Genomic DNA, 23,476 nt, shown 5'->3' with positions numbered 1-23,476 from the left:
ACCCCCCACTGCTCATGCCAACCAGGGTAGAAGAAGGTTGAGAGGAAGGGAAAGTGTGCATGCTTCCTGCACCCAAACAAACCTGGATTGGGCCCTTCAACACAGTTTGCTGGTAGCTAAACCAGTTTAGGGTCTAGCAGCTCCTTGGCTGACTCAGGACCACCCACTTCCTATCGCTGACAAGGGTTCTACTGACAGTAGCTTCCGCCCATCTGTGTTTTGGGCAGTCAGCAGAGAGATGTCTGCTGTGGAGTCTCCCTACTGGTAGAGCCTGGCACAGCCAGGCAGAGGGGACACCCCCAGAAGTCTCCCTCCATTCCAGCAGATCAGGAATTTGGCTTGTTCTTCCCATGCCAAAGATCATCAGGGACAGAAAGGAAAGGAATTCCCATAAAAATAGATATTTCTTGCCATTGATCCTCCTCTTCCTTAACGAAGTCTTGAAGCCATAAGCAGCAAGTTAACTGTGATTAAAAGAAGAAGAAACCTACAAAATAATTATCTATTTATATGAATATTTTTCAGTGCTCTGCTTACCTGCCAGTACTTCTAATGGCCAGAAACATGAATAGATAGCAGTGGAAGATTATTATCAGAGGGATAAAGAACACAAAGCAACATAGCATCATGGTATAACTTCTGTTTGCTGGAGAATAGGATACGTAGTCCCATGTACAAGATATCATCAAACCTTCAGGTATATAGGAACCTGAGAATAAACATGATTATTAATACAATGCATAAATAAGAACAGATGCAGGATCTTGACAATTAAGAAAAAGCAGCACTACTTCATTGGAGACTGTTATACTCTGCTGCAGTAAGCATAGCAAATAATTTTGTGACACTATGAACTTATTGTGACATAAGCTTTTTGGGGCCAGATATCACTTCTTGTGAAATACAGCTTCTAGCTATTTATAATAGCACAATGGCATAACTTAGTTGTTATGCATAGTTACTCAGAAATAGTTCAGTGGAAGTTACTTGTAAGAAAGCATGTCTTGGGCTCAATTCTCATTGGCTGCAGATTGGCTTTCACTTTTAATCTAATTGCTCCTTTTAAATTTATTATTTGTTGTGTGTTGTTCTGATCTTTCATTTGTGAGCTGCCTGGGGAGAAGTGGTTCTTAAAAAATAATAATAATCTAAATCAGGGGCAGCTGTTGGACTCCCAAACTCCCACCAGCATGGCTAATGATCAGGGATGATGGGAAATGCATTCAAGCAACAACTGGAGGGCACTGTGTCTACTGCCCCCGATTTGAATAAAATCAATAATGTGCATCAAATTATGCCCATATCTACTAGGCAGTTGGCCCCTTTGAGTTCAGTTGGATTTACTCTAAGGTAAGTGACACAGGATGATAGTCTAAGGCCACAATCCTACCTATACTTGGGAGTAAATATCATTAAACTCAATGGGGCTTACTTCTGAATAGACATGTACAATCAATGTTCATAGGTTTGCACCTGCTAGCCATGCAAACACTTGTCTGAAGCTCTATGGTACATCCCCCCCAAAAGTTTTCAGTCTCAGGGAGAAGTATGTTTGGTTTCTTGTTGAAGAGTTCAAGTCTGTCCTAGAAAATGCCATTATGATTCTGCTGTCTAAAAATGGCATGCATTCAGTCACCCAACTGGGCCTTATTACGAACAATTCTTATTATGAACAAATGTATTGTGCACAAGTAATCAGAAAACTGCCAATCTTCCATGGGCAACCTTTTAAAATATGCACATGGTCACGCTAAATGCTTCCTGGGAGGCAAGGAACCCTCTGAAAATGATGTTGGCAAATAGAGATAGGGTCAACTCCTTTTTCTTAGACAAATTTGATAGCATTTATTAATAAGGCTGCTCTGCATGTCCTAGCGGGTGATGTCATTTTCATTATGGGTCTTTCAAGGCTTTTCTAGCAGGGGCTTTTGTTCTAAATTAAATCATAAATCACTGAATCGACAACCCTGAACTTTCAAAAAGTTATGTTGGAAATCTATCCGGGGCGAACGGTGCCGCTTGGCTGCCCGGGGCAGCACCCCCTGGGAGTGAGACACTGCTCCACAGCGTGCATGCGTCGTGATGTCACGACGCATGACGCGCGCGGCAGGACAAACTGTGCATGTCCGCACACGCACAGTCTGTCTGGGTTGGCGCTGTTGCTCTGCTCGGCTGGCGCGCTTTGAAGCAGAGCATGCTACAGAGCAGTTTGCCGCTGCTGCCGCCCAGCAACCCGCTCCGTAGCGTGCTCTGCTTCTTCCTGCTCGGGCGGAGGAAGCAAGGGACGGGTCAGGGGCCGGGAGCGCTGCCCCCGTGCGCTGCCCCCGCCAGACTGGAGCTAGGGGTGGCCCCCCCATGCCCTCCTTTGCTACTCTATCTTTCTATATTTCCACCTAAACATTAGGAAGAACTTCCTGACAGTAAGAGCTGTTCGGCAGTGGAATTTGCTACTAAGGAGTGTGGTGGAGTCTCCTTCTTTGGAGGTCTTTAAGCAGAGGCTTGACAGGCATATGTCAGGAATGCTTTGATGGTGTTTCCTGCTTGGCAGGGGGTTGGACTGGATGGCCCTTGTGATCTCTTCCAACTCTATGATTCTATGATTCTATATCTATAGGGGATGTTAAACTGAAAGGTTAATGTGCATAATAACTGGCCATTGTGCTTCTTCTCATGATATTACAAAGATATAAATATCTAGTTTCCAAATATTTGGATACTTCACAGAGCTGCAAGACTGCCCATGAAAAATAACTTGACACACTGAGATTTCTGTTCCCTTTTTTCCACTGCAGCTAGTGCCTTCCTGCTTCTTCTTTCTTTCTTTCTTTCTTTCTTTCTTTCTTTCTTTCTTTCTTTCTTTCTTTCAATTTTCTATTTTACATATAAAAGGTGAAATAAAAACAAACATAAAATCCCCTTTCCCTCCCCACTCCATTGTGGATCTTAATATAACGATTTCCCCCTCCGCATCTCTTTGATAACTCTATTCCTGTAAAGCCTTTATCATTCCATAGTTCAAATTTTTACTACAAGTTTTATGTCAATCCTACCAATGTGTGTAATTGTTTACAATAGTTTTTCAAATAGATTGTAAGCTTCCCTCATTCTTTATTAAAGTCCATTTCTTCCTGCTCTTCTTTCAAATAGCTACGGTACATGAAGAGATGCAGACTTCTAGAGTAGGCCGGGTTCCACTTAAGCATTCTGTTGATGCAGCAGCTCTCTTAATGAGGAACCTGGTTCTGCTAGGACTGATATAAACCTGTTCATCTACTTTTACCAGTTGATTCACTATGAAAATAAGGACTCCACCACTATAAAAGAACCAGGTTTCTCATTAGCAATAATGCCCTAGGATTTGCTAACTGTCACGCCATTTGCTAATGTCGCTTGGCTGTCCCACACATATTTAAGAAAGCAAAGACAATGCACACAAGACAGTATATACATTAAGAAAAGAATAAGTGACATACTCCATCCAAAGAGAGGACATACACTCCATCCCAGTGAGTAGAGCCAGACAAAGGCAATGATTATGCATGAGCGTTTCTTTGAAGACCTTTTTATAGACTGCAGAGGCTTAGTAATCACACAGTAGCGATCAACTGAAATAGCTAATAAAGTCATCATTGAAGTTATTCCAAAGAGTGCCCCACAAAAAGCATAAAAGTTACAACCTAAAACAAAAAGAGGAGAGTGCAAGATTTTCATTTTTGAAATGCGGGGAGGGAGGGGGTAGAAAACAAAACAATTGTGCATATCTTTTCATAGACTGACATGGTTGCTTATATATTAAGATGATACTGGGGTGGGGACACTGTATTGCCTGGTCCACCTTTCGCAGGTGGTTTCATTAAAAAGAAGCAGAAGGACAAAGAGTGACAAAAAGGTAGGTATGTTCAGTAACTCTTAAAACAGGGTCAGTTTGTCTATAACAGCAAACAGATTTCAACAACCTTCTCATGCCACAAGGACAAGTTCCATGAAATAGGGAGAGGTTCATGTGCAAAACAGCATTGGAAAAGTACCTATGTCTCCGAGTACCCATTCTGTGTGCATGCTGTTGAGAAAGCAGATTGGAGCTTGAGTTGCAGACATCAGAAAATCACTTGCTGCTAAATTCATTATGAAATAGTTTGCCGGTGTCCTCAGCCGCTTGTTGCTTGATAAGAATCACCATGGTGCCCCAAAAAAGGTGAAAGAAAGCAAAACAGTGAGTTTATCTTTAATTATAATCCAGTTTATAAAATAAACCACATTTATTTAGTTTTGCTAAATAAACCCTGCCACCATACTCAAGACTCGGAGGATGAGTCCCTTACAACACTTCAACCTCCCCACTCTTCACAAATGTCAAGGACTCCAGAATTAGATAGGATCTAACCCTACCACTGAGCTTATCAGCCCGAAAAAGGTTCAGCTGGATTTTCCTCTCCACATGGACAATATTTTCCTACAGTTACCTTATTAGAAGAGAGCTTAATCCACTTGGAGCTATCCAAGGTCCTACTCTTGTTTGAACTTGAACTTGATCATTGTTTGAAGTGAGCTTCTCACTTACTTGACTTTGCCTGTTTTGACTCCACATGCCTCAACTTTCTTGGACATTCATTCATTCATTTATACAGGTATTCTTATACCACCCCTCACCAGAACCATGCACAATAGCAAGTGTATTCACTTGCTTACCTTCATAGCCTTAAGCTTCCACAGAACAGGACACTGCGGATGCTTCAAACATAGTATCACCATGACAATCATAGTACTAAAATGTTGTAACAGCAATGCTGTAGAAATTTATTCAATGCTTTTATTTCAAACTCAAAGCGCCATTAAGGTAGTTTTATACTGGATTCAGCTAAGCAGAATTTTACATATTTATCTATATTGGGAAATGTTTCTTCCACCACTTATATAGGTGTGTGTGTGTGTGTGACTGGATCATTTCTGCTAACAGAAATGTCTGAATGTCTGTATGTAATGTATACTTATAAAGAAATTGGGGAGGGGGGTATCGACCTGAGTATGTTGTAGGCATGTGTGAATCTACTTTTTGAACCTGAAACATTAGTGCAAAATCAGTAGGTTAAACTATCCCTTGGCACAACTGTTAAAACCATCCACCATTTATTTGCCATGGGTGGGTGCTACTGGTGCAACATTAGTATTCCTATGTATCATCTTATGCTCTCATTCACTAAAAAGATAGGGATACGCTCCACTGGAGGAAAAATTGTCCCTGACTTTCTGAATCCTACCTGCATAGAAAATCACAGTACAAGAGAATTTACCAAGACTATTAGTAAATTATTTTTATAGACCTGCTCTACAACATTGCATTGTTTTCATACCACGTTACATCTTCTCAGCAGGTAGCCTGGGTATTTCCTGAGCCACATCTTTACAGATGCTGGCATGATGTACTACTCTTTGATGTTGTGCTTGTTTTTGATAGACCCTGCAGCGTTAGCAGGCAAGGACAAAGCAGAAGGAATCAGAAAGAAAGAGAATAAATTATGAACTATAGTGCTGCTTCTTTAGGTCACTAGGTCAAATCTTTCCTTGTTTAAGCATGGCCAAAAGTCATTACTATCTGACTGCTGCTCAGTGATCTATGTGGCATTACTCAGCAGTTTCAGTTCACCTAGAACTCAAAGCCACAGCTGTCAACGTCCACAGAAAGTTCATCAGAATATCAGGGCACAGCGCCTGAACTCCCTTATATCTGGAAGGCAACCTAGTCATAAACAAATTAATGTTCAGAAGGTACATTTGCCCCCATTGCTACTCCTTCTGGAACTCAAATTCTAAAATATCCCAAACTCAAGTTGTCTCTCTCCCACTTAAATAGATATGTTTTGTAAATGTGTGGCTTGCTGGGAGGAAATGTTGACGAGATTTAAAAGAACTGCACACGTGACATGCAGAACAAGGCTGTAGTACAAAAGAACATCCCATCAGCGGCTCAAAATATGGTGACAATTTTAGAACCTAGGAGGTATCCCCCTCAATTTCTAGTGATATTTTCACAATAGTCTATCATTGTTTTTATGGTAGCCTTTCATGAAGATTATGTGTAACACTGTGATGTGACACTAGTAAGATGTTAAAACAAAACATGCTTTCATTTTCAGTGGCTGAGCTCAGAGCAGTGTTAAAAGATAATGAGCAACTTGTTTCAGCAACAGGAAAACCATTACCTGGGAAAAAACAAACCAGGGCAAATTCTGACCTCCTATAAGGAATCAGAGAAAATGGTTTGTTTGTTTTTTTAAGTCATTTCAATCTCTCACAATAGAAAGTCTCAAAAACTGAAATTCTTATATGAGTGGTTAACTTGGCAACTGTATTTCTGTTTACTGTTGTATATTATTGAGGTAACAAAAACACAATAGAAAGTTTGAATGTGAATTTCATCAAGCATTCCACTACAATATATACAGTCTAAAAATCTTATTCACAGTTATATGTGCAAATACCTACTTGTGTTGGCAGTATTAATGCTAGAACAGATAGGGCTTGCCAGTAATTTGGTTTTTTTTAATAATAATAAAGCACATCCTTTTCACAGAGAAGTTGTAATCTTGTGTACATTCCCTTCTCTGGGATGATGGTGCTTTTCAGGGTGCCAGTTGAAATTTTCACATCTCCCATTCCTGCCTGGTCATACCTCCCTCATATTCACTTTGTTGCTTTCTGTTATATTTCCAAGCAGGCTTTTGAACCAGCCTCTTGTTTTCCCACCATCCCTTTGAATACAGCACCACTGCTTTAATCATTAGACGGTAGTAAGCAGGGATATACCCCGAGATATACCCTGATCCTGAATGTTCAACTTGCAGGTAGGTACCGGTATAAGAGCCATATTTCCCTGCATGTGGAGGTGAGACCAGAGACATATCGGTACCTCAACAGCCCTTCAAGTTGTTGATTTCCCCCTTTCATTTAAAACGTACCAAAAAAAAAATCCTATTCAAACTTATCCCCAGCCTGAGAAAAACCATACCTGTAAAATGCATAGAGGACAAGGAGATTTCCTGTGATTCCAATGGAACCAATGACAAGAACACAGGAGCCTACAGTGTAAAGAACATGATCAGGAACATCTACTTTTATTCGGTGCTGAGTTCCCATATTCTGTGTCTGAAAGCAGGAGAGGGGGAGAGAACAGGAGAGGAAACAAAATGTCACCCCAATCTATGTGTTTTCATTGAAATGATTAAAACATGCCATGCAACATTACTGCAGTATTTTAGTCAATCAAATATTTATAGTTTTTTTAAAAAAAAACCATGGAAAGGAGAGTTTACAACAGAAAGGCTGACAAATGTTATTCTCATATAAGCACCCTTCAATAATCCCTTGGAATGGATATGTAACAATGGGTGCTAGTCTGGACATTTTACATGGTCCATTTCCATGGATTATGACATCAGTGCAGCTGGTGTAAGTTTATTATGAAATACAGGCAACACCCAACTTAAGGACCCCTGGACAGTTAAGTCCAGTCAAAGGCGACTATGAGGTGTGGCACTCATCTCACTTTTAAAGCTAAGGGAGCCAGTGTTTGTCCACAGACAGATTTCTGGGTCATGTGGCCAGCATGACTAAATCACTACTAGCACACGGAGGACCATGACGAGTGCCAGAGCACACAGAAACACCACTAGCCTTCCCTCCGCAGTGGTACCTATTTATCTACAGTACTTGCACTGGTATGCTTTCGAACTGCTAGGTTGGCAGAAGCTGGGACAGAGCAACAGGAGCTCACCCCGTCACGTGGACTTGAACTGCCAACCTTCTGAGGCTCAGTGGTTTAGACCACAGTGCCACCCGCATCCCTACTGTCAACTTACACAGTCATGTAAAGCCAACACCCCCTATAGTCAAAACACATCGGGTTCAATAGCAGGTGGGTTTGCCAAAGTTCCCCCCCACTCCAATCACCCACCCCCTTTCCCCTTCTTTTCCAAGCACATAAAGCTAAATGCACACAAGTTAAATGTGTTTAAGTGCAACAACATCCATGGTAAGAGGTATCCCAAATCCAAATAACTGGGGGGCGGGTCTCCTTATTTAGACATTATTTTCCCTATGCAATTGCATATGGCAGCTTTCTCCAGCCTGGTGCCCTCCAGATGACTGGACCCCCACCAGCTCCAGCCAACATGGCCAATGATCAGGGTTGATGGGAAGACACCAGGTATGGGAGACACCAGGCTGGTACATGGGAGGAGAGGTGGGGAAATGGGTCAGGAGGAAGCTTGCAACCCACCTTTCTGGAGAGCATCTTGTGTACCTACCTATACAGAGTGAATCAGACCAAACTAACCTGTTATTTGGTGAACATATCAGAGGTAAGATGAAAAGTGATGACGCCCACTGTCTCAAATAAGAGAAAATACTATAGTGAAGTGTTCCACAAATATATGAAAATTATGTGTAATTAATCAGCAGGGAACTAAAAACTGGTGCAAACTCTTTGTTTTATTTAGCTGGAGTAGAACCTGAACATATCGTTGAACCCAAATTGGGGAGAGGGGAATAAATAATGATGTGGAATAAGGACATGACTAGCTAACTAAATAATGATGTGGTAGTATACTTGCTAGCTTCAAACAGTAGTCAGAGCTAGAAAACAACAAGCAAGACAGTCTACTCTTGTTTCCAGAATTCTACTCTGTTGGAATTCCCTGCCTATTGTAAAGATGAAAAGCTCGGTACAGAAATGAGGTAAGATCTCTGGTGTGCCTCTACCATGCCAAAATGACCACTCCATTAATGACCACTCCGTCTCTGTAACTGTTAATGTTGGTGACAAAAGCTTTTATTTCTATTCTCTGGCCTAAAGGCCGGAATAGTTGTAGTTGTTTTGCCAAAGAATTAGGCACATTAACTTATCTCAACTTACTTTGCAATTCACATTCCTAACATGAACTATGCTTACTTTTCCTCATGTATGCTGAACTAGTTAAGGTGTGCCAAACTAGATACTAAACCCTTCTTGGTCAAACCAGAACCAAATTAAGACAACTTTAGGATAACTACGCAGCACATGCTCATGCAGCCAATTGTACCTCAAAGCTCTCCCCACTGCTGGTTTAATAGGTCTGCATATTGTTCAAGAGTTAAGTTAGTCCTAGAAAGAGGCAAAGTCCTTAATGTACCATCTCTTAAAAAAACACACAATCACACATGCCTGAGGAGTCCGTATCTTCCTTTCTATAAGCACCTAGAGCACTGCACAAAAATGCTGGTGGTGAGAGATGAGGAATCCATTTATTTTCCCATTCAGAGCTGCCTGAAATATGAAGCTTAAAGGAGTGTGGGAGCCAATATATAACACAGAGGTGCTAAAACCTCTATGTCACAGTCGCTGTAATGCATTCATGGCTAAAAACCTTTTGTCAGCGGACTGCTTGCATGCCAGAAAGCTTTACACACTCTTAATCTGTCAAAGAATGATTTTTTTAAACAGAAAAAAAGAGGAAGACTAGTTTGCCAGCTGCTACATCAATCAAAACATCATGTAAAAACATTTAGATGGAGTTGCCACCTTCAGGTTTCAATACCACAAATGGAAAACTCTTCAGTCATATAATATATATAAAATCTCAGCGGAGAACACCTTTTTGTGACAAATTGCTATTCTTTTCCCCAGGGTCTCTTTCTATCAACCAAAGCTGTTGCAGGGAGAGAAAAGGGAGTTTCAGAGTGACCAGTGGAATTGCAGATATAGGAAGCAAAACAACCACTTCTAATATGCTTTTCTCACACAAAACATAAAGGCCATACTGGAATAGCTCAGTTGGTAGAACACGAGACTCTTAATCTCAGGGTCATAGATTCAAGCCCCACATTGGGCAAAAAAAAAACCCCTATGCATTGCAGAAGGTTGGATTAGATGACCCTTGTGTTCCCTTCCAATTCTATGAATCTATGATATCTCAAGGATAAAAGCATGGAACAGAGTGAGTTGACAAGTGGCTGAGAAGGAGAGGGTTAAATCACAGAATTCTCTTGCTATCTTTCCCCGTTTGCAAAGAATCACAGAATTTGGTCCATATGGTTATAATAATATAGGGGGGTATTGTTTTCGTTTCTTATTGTGATATGTATTTCTGTGTTTTTATATTGTAAACCGCCCTGTGATGTTTGGATGAAGGGCAATATAGAAATCAAATGAATGGATGATGTAATTCCATCCCTAGGACTTCTAACTTGTCTAAGGCACAATTAATTGCTTTTTGAGGCAATTGGCTCTTGTTTATACTAACAAAACTTAAAAACCACTAACTTTTAAAGACCACCATGAAAAAGCTATGGTTGGCAATTTATGTCAGATGTAAGTGATAAAAGCCAAGGAGTCTTTATCCCCAATACATATATTTACAAGAGTTCATGAATTTATTTTATTGGAGTGCAATAGTAGCTGCCTAATCAAGTATCATGAATGCACAAATAGAGTTGCCATATTTCAAAAAGTAAAAACCAGGACACCCCTAAAGTTATTGAGCTTTTTTTAGTTGTAGGCTATTTTGAGACGAACCACAAAGTTGTGGAGCTTTCTTTTACCGAAGATGCAAAGAAAAGGCACTTCCGGTAAAAGCTCTACACATACCTATTTCTGCCAGAACATGCTGGGAATTCAGTGATGTGTGCTGCTGCTTCATAGCTAGATTAGCACAGATCATAGTGTGTGCATGCACATGCTTCCCACACCAATATAACTTTAAGAGAGTAGCACAAGAGAGCAACGGAAATAGAAGAATCAAACATTCTGCTACCATATGTTTTCAGTAGTGGGTTGCGGAGATCAGGCGTTACTACAGCATGACTATAGTAACTCATTTTACCAAACAAACACACCCATAGACTATTATAATGCCTTTAAGCGGAAACATGTCTCATTGCTGTGGCTCTTAATAATGCAACAGACAAGCGACACCCTTTGTTTTATAGCTGTTGCTTTTTAATGTATAAAGCATTAGTTAAGAACGTAAGGAGAGCCCTGAATCAACCCAAAAGCCCATCTACTTAGCAGCCTCTCCTCAGAGCATCCAATCAGATGCCCATGAAAAGCCCACAAGCAGGACCTGAATGCAAAGTCACTGAGACCAGTAGTCATTATTAGCCTTATCCTTCATAATTTGTCTAATCCTATTTTAAAGCCATCCAGGTGACCATCGTTTCTCCAGAAACAATCCCCTGGTGCCTACATTATGGGCTTTTTGGTGCCAGGTGAAGACTTTCTTTTGTACTCTTCTGGTCATTTTAATTATATGATTTAATGCAGTAAGATATGGGCATTAAATTACTTCCCAGTTTTTATACTGATATTGTGCTGGTCTGTTTTTATGCCTTTTGTGCTGTTTTTGTATGTTGTTCTGATGCTTGGATTGCATTATTATATTTTATGATTTTATTTTTTTTGCAAACTGCCCAAAGAGTGTGGTTGATGGAAATGCAATGAAATAAAATAAATACTCCCCCCCCCCCTTTCAGCTACCTCGGACTTGGGAAAGGAGGGAACAAAACAACAACCACAACAACAAAAAGGTTCAGTAAGTTAATTGGTAAATTTCAATTACCAACCTGTTCAATGAGAATAATGATGCTGCACACGATCACACAGAGACAATGGCTACAAAAGCATTATCTCTATTTTGAGACAAGCAAACTGATATAAATGTAATTAACAAATGATACCAATTAATATTGCATTTCAACTTAACAGGGCACAAACAGAACAGCTCAATTTATACAACCAACATCACCCAGCAGTAACCCCAGCATCCCTCAGATATTGACGCTCATGAATCAATGTGTGAGGTTCTTTCTGAATTCAGCTGTTTTGTATTTAATAGAACATGACAGCTATAAATGTGGTTCGCATCAAAGCACCACGGTGCACAGAGCTGATCAATACAAATAAAAGGAGGCACCTACTGATATTGTTGTTTGCTGTTTGTTGAGTTCTCCCTCTTTAACACACTTTTTTTTATTTAGGAACTCAGGAAAGGGGTTACACACACACTCTTTAGGTTCTGCAACAAAATGTTGTCATGCATATATTTTTAGGGCTCCAAAACATTGTTTAGGGGAAGATCTTGCAAGGGGCTTGATGCAGAGAAGAAAGGATGGTAGAACTCCAACACACTCAGTTCTCCTGAAAATGGACCCTAGGGTTCCCCAGTCCTGTTATCAATGTGCAACCCACTATCAGTACTGTATCTGTTTAGTGGAAGGACGAGACATAACTTTTCTAAATACACTTTCTAAATAAACAAGAAACTGAAGGGCCATCTAATCAACGCGGTTCCCCTTCCCCCCACTTGCACAGCTTCCTCCCAATTTTCCTAGCTCAGGAGCTGTCCTTGCACTGCAAATGAATTGACGGAACAGGAACATATGACTCATCTGAAATACCAAACAGCCCCACTTGATGCACTAAATCATCATCATCATCGTGTCAGAATGATGGTTTAAAACAGCCATCAAAATCCCAACTCTCACTTTAAAAAAATAATAATACCACTTCTGGAGCCCCACAAATGCAGGTTACTGCACATGTGACAGTAAAGTGACAAGCCGTGAGAAATAAGGTAATAAAAGAAATCAAAATGTATTGTTTTTACCACACTTCATGTCAGAGATAATTTAGAATTGTATTATTTTATTTTTTGCAATTTAGGGTAATAATTTCAGAGTAAAACTGGGGCAACCCAGTCAGATGGGTGGCGTACAAATAATAAATTATAATTATAATTTAAGCAATGAGAACTTTGCTGATAAATTTCCAGAAACTAAGCTGCATATTCAATCAAACACCTTAAGAGCATGTGAGTTTTGAAGCTTGGTTTCCTGCAATGTGCTAATTTATATGTCTTAGACCAGGCATCCCCAAACTTCGGCCCTCCAGATGTTTTGGACTACAATTCCCATCTTCCCTGACCACTGGTCCTGTTAGCTAGGGATCATGGGAGTTGTAGGCCAAAACATATGGAAGGCCGCAGTTTGGGGATGCCTGTCTTAGATTAACATATTCAGTAATGAATAATGAGCTTTTACGGAAAGTCCTTCCATGTCTTCCACGTCCAGAATGGCCCACTGGCCATTTTCAGGACAAAGATCCTCTCCCATTGTTTTATGAGAGCTGGATGTTTGCATCAGTAGGACTGTTTTCCATGATGAAGGAGTGGACAAGGAGAGGAAAGGAGAGAGGGAGAGGGAGGGGGGGAGAGAGAGCGCTTTTAAGAAACGGAACAATCATGTGCTCCGTGATGAAGTAGACAATACTTCGGAGGCAAGAGGGTTCATGAAGCCAACACGCTGTATTTAATCAGTTTCAAATCTAACAACAATTTATGAGGAACAACTGGACCATAATGGATCACTAGGGGATGCAGGACTAGAACTTTTCCCTCTCACTTCTCAATAGCCGCTGCAGTAGGTCACTGCAGGACAGCTTTGCAGAAAATTCTAAAGAGTTCAGAAGCCTGCTGCACAGTATCATTGAGCAGCGCTTTTCATGTGGCTGCATCTGTTTTTCCCTTTTATAACATTTTGTGTGCCTGAGCAGCTTATGGCTACACTGTTGGCCCTTCGTTTTACTGGCCGAATGCCAGCGCTGACTCAAAACATTGTGCCACAGAAGCACAGCCCAAATGCCCCCAGTCTAGTAGACCAACATTTTTTAAAAATAAAGAATCATAGAATTGTTAAGTTGGAAGGGACCATGAGGATCGTTTATCCCACCCCCTGCAATGCAAGAATCTTTGCCCAACATGGGGTTCAAACCCACAACCCTGAGATTACGAGTATCCATTTGCTTTACCAACTGAGCTATTCCAGCATTTGATGTGCCATTCAGACACCATTTCCTGCCTTCTGTGATCTTCTTCCAATTCTCATGGTGCCACCCAAATTAATCACTTCACCCAGCTTCATGTTACAGTCAGCTCTGCCAAAAGCCGATTATGCTTAAGTTTGAATGACATTGTTTCCCTAAATGGCAGCAATCAAAGAAAAACACACAACACTTAATATTTTCACCATCTTTGAAGCATGTTTAACATTTTCTGGCATACATTACTGCATGTACGTTACTTAACCTCTAGTGAAGATTAATTGTAGCAGAGTGTATGTGTATAGTTTGTGCATCAGATGATGACCTTAATAATGTAGAAGTACTTTGTGAAAGTGCTATCTAGATCCAACAATAAATTTCATTTATGGGTTTCCATGGCATTTTGGAAAGGTCTGCCATTTAAACATTTATTGTCCAATTCCTGTCAATCAGATATTCAACAGAACTTGAGTATTCATGAATTTTTATGAGCATGAAGCTAAAGTATTATGAATTCAGCAAAATGAACTTTAGCTCAACAGGGTCAGTTGTTTTTCACCTGTTTGTCTTTCAAAGCATGGTCTAGGTACAGTATACAGAGTTAACAAAGTTAAGACATACGACATTTCTTTTCAGATTTAGAATATACTGAAATCTAAGCTTATGAAGTAGATCACATATAGAAAGTAGAAGTACCGTATTTTTCCATGTATAAGACGATATTTTTTCCTTAAAAATAATAGGCAAAAATTGTGGGTCATCTTATACACGGATAGCAGAGGGGGGGCGTGTGATTGGTGGCAGCAGCTAAGAGGAGATTGGCAACAGCGATTGGGCGTGTGATTGGTCGCTGCGGCAAGGCCTGTGGACGATTGGCTGTAGTAATTGGGTGTGCGATTTATGACAGTGGTGAGGCATGCATGCAATCAGCTGTGGTTGCGGCAAGTGGGCAGATGGGTTTTGGACGGTGACCATTCATACCATTGGTGGCTGTGGTGATGTGTGCGATTTGCATTGATTTGCTGTAGAGCAATTGGTGGGGGTGAACCAATCCCCCCAGAAAAGCTCAACAACTCTGGGAAATCTCCCCCCCCCCCAAATAGCTCAAAAAAATTGTTGCGGTCCAAAAAAATAGAGATTGTCTTATACATGGGGACGTGTTATACATGGAAAAATACAGTATTTTACAGCCATAAAAATGCTTATCTAGAAGTTGCAAAGAGTGGATCTTAAATGTTCTGTCCAGAATGTTTAGTGTGAAGTTGCAATCAGAAGAACCTTATCCTACTGTTTAGAGTGCAAATTTAAATTAAATACAGGAACACTTAAACCAATGCAAAATAATAAGTGGTGACATTGCATGCATGCAAATTCAACTGTGCTGATGTGGCTGCACTATGCACAGTCCTACTTGAGTCAAATGTAGGTCAAGAAGCGAGAAGCACAGGGGTTAAGCAGGAGAACAGTAACATAACCCCTCTTCAATCCCTGTCAACAGCTGGTGAGAGCTGGCTTGGTGCCCGATTTGGCTAGCCAAAGCCTACAGGCAGCACGACAAAGTCCTTGAAGCCTTAATAAAGCCAAGTAGAGATGACTAGGCGGTGGCAGATGGCTGTGACCCAGAGGCAGAGCTCCACAAACAGAGATGGCAATAGTTTTCCAGGAAGCCGACCACCAAAGGAAATTTGGTAGCAGCAGCAGGTAATCAGCAGCTCTGTGGAGGGTTCCCAGGCAGGAGACAACTTGTTCCAGAGCAACAAGGAACCATTCAAGACCCATAAATTAATTCATGGATGGATATCATTCTTTGCTATTCTGCACTTTCTCTGTAGGTCTACTGATATGTCTGGGAAGAAAGAACAGGTGAACAAGAGATCTTGACAACAGGCAAAGTGACTCCTTGGAAAACTCAGGCCGTCTTGACTGCTGGTTCCTGGGTCTACACATGATAGACAGGCTCTTCACAAAGGATTCCATCTGCTTATCCGTAAATTAGTTTTCATCCTCCTTGCAAGCACATGACCTCTTCAATTCCATGTCCAAGGTTGGTTGTGAGTTTAGAACGTGCCTTGACTTTGTCATTGTTGTAGCTTGCTAGTTGCTCGTTACACAAAAAACGACTCTAGGTCACAACATATTTAAGAGCATAAACAAAAATACATCATAATAATAATGCATTTACATAAGAACACATGCAATTCATAAATTGATAAATGGTATATAATCCTGTTACATAGTCAATGAATAGTAGGCATATCAAAGGTCTCATGCAACATGGAACGTATTACAAGAAATGAGGATTTATTCTCTGCGATGGTTCTATTTGTAAACAGCAGGCAAAACAATTAGGGCAACAGGCCCACGATTGTGACAATCTCTTCCCAAAAAAGCATGGATTTGCAAACTACACTGCAAAACAGAAAATCTACTTCTCAGCCCCCAGCTTTTCCCATAATGCAATTACCACAGCATGTGAATAAAAATAACTCTGAATTCTAAGCTGAAAATTGCGGGAAGAGGAAAGGGCGAAGGCGAGTGAAGGCAGAATTTTGCATGCTCATTGCAAATATTTGAGAAAGATGCTGGGACTCCCTCTATATGGTCCTTGCATTGACACAATTACATTTATTATAAGAGGTACAAATTCATAACCATAATTTTCTTAACTTATAACTGTTCTCCCACCAAGGCTTCAAAAGGATTTTGGCTGTGATTTTATACTTGGTGAGCCTCACTAGATTTGGTGACTATTTGGTGGTAATCATACATAAGTTTGGGACGCGGGTGGCACTGCGGGTTAAATCACAGAGCCTAGGGCTTGCCGATCAGAAGGTCGGCGGTTCGAATCCCTGTGATGAGGTGAGCTCCGGTTGCTCAGTCCCAGCTCCTGCCAACCTAGCAGTTTGAAAGCACGTCAAAGTGCAAGTAGATAAAATGGTACCGCTACAGCGGGAAGGTAAATGGCGTTTCCGTGTGCTGCTCTGGTTCGCCAGAAGCGGCTTAGTCATGCTGGCCACATGACCTGGAAGCTCCCTCGGCCAATAATGCAAGATGAGCACTGCAACCCCAGAGTTGGTCACGACTGGACTGGTCAGGGGTCCCTTTACCTTTACCTTGATACATAAGTTTCTGCATGCCCAAATTAAAGCTAGCACATACCCTTAGCAAGTGACAATTTGGAGTTCCTTCTCTCTCTTTTCACCTATACCCAGACAAATTCTTATTCCATTTGACACCTTATTAGTGTTCATCTTGCTTTTCTTTACAGTGTTTATGTGTGTAGTAGCTGTTTTTTAAAGCCTCTTATGCGGTCACTTCAAATCTTTGATTCACACATCCCTCATCATCATCTTGGCACTTTCTCTGTAGTACAGCTTCAACTGAGTTAAGAAAGCAGCGTTTAAAGGCACTGCATTGTACTAGGTATGTGGTTTGTTACTTTACACAGCCGTTTAATGAATGCTCTGGGTAAAAGGTATGACAAAACCATAGTGGATTGCCCAGAAGTGAAATAGAATTGAGGGGGAGAGGCTGAAAATGAAATATAGCTGTCAAGAAAGAACATTTGAAAATGCCTTCTATATTGAAAATGCAAAGGATCAATCAGGGGATAAAATAATGTTATGACAGGTGCAGAGATAGCCAGGAACACCTCCTACCAACTATGCATAATCATTTCTATGTTGTGAAGTCCCTGCATTCTTCATTTACATCTGTAGTGTCTTAAACACATGCTGAAATCCACTTGGAAACTTTAGTGTATGCAAAAACGAGCATGTCCTGTAAAGTGGGCTGAGAATCTGTCAGTACTAGTATTATGCTAGTACTCCAACATCTGCACTGACTCTGTCCTCCTCTGGGCAACATCCAGGGTATGAGTTTTAATCCCGAAAAGGATAAGGCTCAACCAGGACCGGCACAAGATACCTTGGCACCTGAGGTGAACCACAAAATGGTACCCCCCCGCCCCCTGCACCAGGGAAGATCTACATCAGAAACAAGGTGGGGAATAAAGATCTGCATTGGGATCTACTGTTGTGTGGATCTTGATCCCTGAGGTGGTCATCTCACCTTGCCTGATGGGTGGGCTCAACACAGCTTAGATCAGAGATGCACAACCCATGGCCCTCCAGAAGGTGCTGGACTACAACTCCCGTCATTCCTGACCACTGTTCACACTGCCTAGAGCTGATGAGAGTTGCAGCACAGCAATATCTTAAGGGCCACAGGTTCCCCACTTCTACTTTAAGGTTCCCCACCTGTATCTTAGGCACTGTCTCATCCCAAACACTTTGTTTCAAGATTTGATGACACTGTTATCTATGTTTAGTGAGAATAAGCTAGCTCACCATAAACAAACTGCAATTTGTCAAAGCCCAGACACCACAAGCTGCAGTTAATATAAAAAAGAAGCACAAGTTCACCGTAGCTTGTCCTTGTAATACTAACCATGGTTCAGCCTTACATACAAACATAAAAGGTAAAGGTAAAGGGACCCCTGACCATTAGGTCCAGTTGTGACCGACTCTGGGGTTGCAGCGCTCATCTCGCGTTATTGGCCAAGGGAGCCGGCGTACAGCTTCCAGGTCATGTGGCCAGCATGACAAAGCTGCTTCTGGCGAACCAGAGCAGTGCACGGAAATGCCGTTTACCTTCCCGCTGTAGTGGTACCTATTTATCTACTTGCACTTTGATGTGCTTTCAAACTGCTAGGTGGGCAGGAGCTGGGACCGAGCAACAGGAGCTCACCCCATCGCGGGGATTCGAACTGCCGACCTTCTGATCGGCAAGCCCTAGGCTCTGTGGTTTAACCACATACCAACATACCCATTGACAAATTCTAGCTTCTAGGGCAGAATTGGACACATTTAGACTCCTTGTGCCTGCACTTGAGGAAGAAGTCAGAGACTGCAGGACTGACAAGAGTTTTACACATGAAGTGGATGCTCAGGTTGCGAACGTGATCCATGGGGGAGGCATGATCGCAACCTCCAGCATTCACAACCCGTGTCTGCGCATGCACAGGTTGTGCTTCTGCGTATGTGCAAAGCATGATTTAGCGCTTCTGCGCATGCGTGCTTGCCGAAAGCTGGAAGTAACCCATTCCGGTAATTCTGGGTTTGGCGCAGAGCGCAACCTGAAAAGACGCAACCTGAAGCGGCTGTAACCCGAGGTATGTCTGCAGTGCTAACCAATGGTTTGAAACTGCATACAAAATAGACCATTGTGTTATGTGCAGATATTTTTCGGTTCTTGGCCAATATCAACAACAGAAAAACTGCAACAGAATTATTTAGAGCTTAAAAACTAAAAGTAATAAGCATGCAGACGTCTGAAAGTTTTTTATTTGATAATCAAAGAGTGATTTTTTTTCCTGCTTCATTTGTATTTAGGTTTGGAAACTCTGCTATCTCTGGAGACAGAAGCAATCTTTGAAGCAAGTTTGCAGTTGCTTTCCTTTGAGCCTATATTTCCATTAGATCAAAGCTGGGGGAAAGAGTTAGATAAACCTTTGTACTGGCCACTGTTTGTTTAAGAATAGGATTTTTTAAAAACTGAAGTGTTGCATGCAGGGTCAAAGGAAGTGTTGTACAATACCAGGGGTGGGGGGTGGGGATAAGTTAAAGTGCTAAAATTTGATAGGACACTGATTCAGGCATGGGGGTGACAATCTGAGGTGGGAGAGTACCTCACTGATACACCACATGAAAAAGGCACCAGATTCAATCCCTGGAGTTTCCACTTAGAACTGGGAAAGAATTCTGTCTGAAACAGGAAGTCTGAGCAAGACAGTGTAGATAATACCAAATTCACCACTGGTCTGACTAAATATGTGACCAGGGTTTGATTTCACTCAATCTAGTCCAACATAATTTCATAAGGTATATCTGGCTTAAACGTGTCCAGAAGAGGGAAACCAAAATGGTCAAAGGCCTGGAAACGATGCCTTATGAGGAACGGCTTAGGGAGCTGGGTATGTTTAGCCTGGAGAAGAGAAGGTTAAGGGGTGATATGATAGCCATGTTCAAATATATAAAAGGAAGACTTCCGGTTGGTCGCAATGCCATCGCGGTCGGAGGTCCGTTCAGCGGAGCGGACCTCGGCACTTTGGAGCAAGGGAAAACCGCTCCAGCGAAGCGGATTCCCTTAAAAATCCCCAAGTCGAGCATCTTGGGACCAGGCTTGTCTGGCGGTGCATCCAAAGCGGGCTCTTCCCCCCCCCGGAAAGGCTCTGTTTCTGAGCCCCCGAGAGCAGCGGGATTGGAGCTGCGACGCGGCAGACACTAGACCGCTAACTCCAAGGTGTGACGCTGCAGGGCTGCATGGCTACAGCGGCCAATTCTCCCAAAGATTTGGACAAAATGTGAGTTAGACTTATTGAATTTTAAATTGGACGTGAATTTGGACAATTGAGATAAGGGAAGAGATTTAAAAACGGGAGTTGGTCTCTACCCACTGAGGAATCGGGAGGCGGTGTGTGAACCCGAAGCCAGGGGAAAAGTTACAGATTTCTAAAAACCACCAAGGAAAGACTAGAACTTCCCCACCTGAGGCAGGGCGAAGGGGGGAAAGATTTCAATAATAAAGACCCTGCGAAAGTAAGAGGATATGTGAGGGAAACTCCTCCTCAACCCGGGATTCGGCACCCCAGGAGAGCCGGCGAGGTGTTAAAGTTTGACAGCTGTCAATAATAAAGTCTAAAGGATTTGGCTGGTAAGAGAAGAGATCATACTACGAGAACTTTGGAAAATGTTTTCTAGCCATGTTGGATTCTTTTTCTACCGGAAGTCTGAGTCTCCATTGTTCTTTGTCCTCTAATCTCTGCCTTTGACTGAGAAGGAATGTCAACATCTGGAACATCTGTTTTCCAGACGATGATTTAGACAGCAGTACCAGGAATTGAATAAAACTTTGCAAAAAGGGTCAGACAATGGGAAACCAATTCCTGAGGATAAACAAGATTGTGAAGAAGAGGAAGAAGAAGATGCCCAACAAGGAGAAAAGAAAGATCAGGACTGTTACAATAGTTCTGATCCTGTTGAATTGGAAGAACAAGAACTGGAACTGATGTCATGGGAAACGTGGGGAAATGTGAATAGGCAAGGGAAGGAGCTTGGGGAGATGAAGGGGCAGAAGGAGGGGAGGACAAATATCTGGGAGGTAAAATGGGACAGAATGGGAGTGGGATGAGGACAGTCTGAAGTATAAGTGAGGTAGGAAAAATGGATATGGAATATGGAATGTCTTACGGAATCGCTGTATCAAATGGGGGAAAGAATCTTGGGGGAGGAGGAATTAGAGATTAATTAAGGATAGAAGTAAATATAAGGCAAATAGTTAAAGGATTAATTATATGAAAATTTTCTTGGGGAAAAGATTAGGCTAGGGAAGAGAAAATAGGATATTTGTTATAAAAAAATGTTTTAGGTGGTGGATAATAGTGTTCTTTAGCTATTAGAAATTGATGATTTAGTTAGATAGTTTGGTGGCTTGCAGTCTCTTTTCCTTCCTCAGTTCTGGGGCCCCTTGGTGGCAGGGAGGGGCCCTGGAGGGGGGGAGGCTGTGAAAAACCAGGCTATAAAATGGAACATTTTCAAATGCCCACCACCCATAGGGCCCGCTTGTGGCAGGAGGGGTTCTGTGGGATAGGGGGGTGGGAGAAGATGTATGTTGAGTTAAAATAAGAGGTAAAGTGTAAAGATAATGATCAGCTGTTTGAATTTATGTTTAAAAAGATTGACTTGAAATTTTAATAATGAAACTGCTGTGAATAATGATGAGAAATTATGAAAATCAAGAGGGAGCGATACGGGGAAGTCACCAAAACAATGTTAAGTAATTAAGGATTGAATTCATGAATATTTTTTTCTTTTTTTCTTTTCTCTTTTTCTGTTTTCCTTTTGGTAAGAAATGTATGGAAGTTAGCTGGGCGGACACCCGGCCCTATCTTCCCTTGTTATCCCGAGGCCCACTGGTGGCAGGAGTGGGCTCGGGGGAGGGGGAGGGGGGGAGAAACCCAGTTACAAAATGGTCCGCCTTCAACTATTTGCCCGGCATGGGTCTCTCTTGTGGCAGGAGGGGTCTCATGGCGGGGGTGGAAGAGGGTGTTTGATTATGATTATGTATCTTTTGTGTTTATTTTGCAAAATTAATAAAAATTTATTATAAAAAAAATGAAAACCATGGCATATTTTACTGAAATTATGAAAGCAGAATAAAACCACTAACAAAGCACAATTATCTAATAGACAGAACCAGATCATTAATGTAAGGATGTTAAAGGCAAAGAATAATTAATGGAAACGGTTTCAAATAAAATATTAGTCAATATCTGTGTTTCCAAGAAGCCCAAGCTTGCAAAACTAATGTTAATTGTTAACCACTTTGTAACAATACATTTACTTACAATTGCTTTCTTGATTACATATTAGTAAAAGCAGACTAAAATTCAAAGGTTTTGGCTTTGGCTGGTTTCTTATAGTTGTTCAGTGTTTGTAACCAGACAATCTGTAGGTGTCTGAATTTGTATTACAAATATGTTCCGCAGCTGCCTGGCATTTGAATCCATGCAACCCTTTTAGAATGTGCAGTTAGTTACTTGTTAAAGTTCTCTTACTGTATCTGTGAAGTTCATGTTGTCTCATGTCAATTCTTGCCGGGAATTTTCTCAACACCAATGGATTTTTATTTCCAGTATTTCAATAAATATTGATATGGCCATTCTGAAAAAAACAAACAAACAAATATATAAAAGGATGTCATATAGAGGAGGGTGAAAGGTTGCTTTCTACTGCTCCAGAGAAGCGGACATGGAACAATGGATTCAAGCTACAAGAAAGAAGATTCCACCTAAACATTAGCAAGAACTTCCTGACAGTAAGAGCTGTTTGGCAGTGGAATTTGCTACCAAGGAGTGTGGTGGAGTCTCCTTCTCTGGAGGTCTTTAAGCAGAGGCTTGACAGGCATATGTCAAGAATGCTTTGATGGTGTTTCCTTCTTGGCAGGGGGTTGGACTGGATGGCCCTTGTGGTCTCTTCCAACTCTATGATTCTATGGCTTAGTTTCTCATAGTCTTGTCTGTAAATAACATGTAGCCCACAACATACCTAGAAGTATCACTAACTTCAACGCATATTATTTAAGGCACAGCGCAAATGGTTGAAACCTGAGCCAGTGCAAGTGTCATAGCTCACTCCAAACAGTGGCACAGGAAGGGGGTAGGGGTGGACCACCCTGGGTGTCAACCCTGAGGGAGGGTGACAAATCCCCCCTGGTTGGATCACAGCACCGCCCACCTGGTTGGATCGCCCCATCCCCCAGGTGCACGGCATGAGCGTCTAGCTCCACATCTGACTCCAAAGAACTGTAAGAACAGCAAATACAGTGGGATCTGCTGGCCATTGTCCAGTTGTTTCTCTTAACCTCCATTCAGAAATTGTAATAAACCCTAGCAGAAAAGCCTTCATTCATCCTGATCTACAACCCGGGTAAAGTAATACCACCCCTTTGCACTAATGCTATCAATGGGACAACATAAGCTTAAATCCAATTACTTTGGCTTAAATAATATAAAATACTCATTGCAAATTACAAGTTAAATTCAAAAGATCTCCTAAGCCATGGTTT

General features: G+C 41.6%; 1 protein-coding gene across 1 annotated transcript in view; it reads right to left on the bottom strand.

Moving 5' to 3' along the window:
• LOC118083707 (melanopsin) overlaps positions 1-22,533 on the bottom strand; it is a 50,457-nt gene extending 27,924 nt beyond the window's left edge. Inside the window, exons 1-5 of the mRNA XM_035112440.2 lie at positions 22,467-22,533; positions 7,007-7,143; positions 4,029-4,162; positions 3,474-3,677; positions 538-709 (exon numbers count right to left, since the gene is read on the bottom strand). Coding sequence (XP_034968331.2) covers positions 538-709; positions 3,474-3,677; positions 4,029-4,162; positions 7,007-7,143; positions 22,467-22,484 — 665 coding nt within the window. The 5' untranslated portion in view covers positions 22,485-22,533. The remainder of the gene's footprint in view (positions 1-537; positions 710-3,473; positions 3,678-4,028; positions 4,163-7,006; positions 7,144-22,466) is intronic.
• Between the last annotated feature and the right edge of the window lie 943 nt (positions 22,534-23,476).

The sequence above is a fragment of the Zootoca vivipara genome, chromosome 9 (genome assembly GCF_963506605.1).
Source record: "Zootoca vivipara chromosome 9, rZooViv1.1, whole genome shotgun sequence".
Taxonomy (NCBI): domain Eukaryota; kingdom Metazoa; phylum Chordata; class Lepidosauria; order Squamata; family Lacertidae; genus Zootoca; species Zootoca vivipara.
Note: the sequence above shows the minus strand (reverse complement) of the source record. Positions and strands in the feature narration are given on the sequence as shown.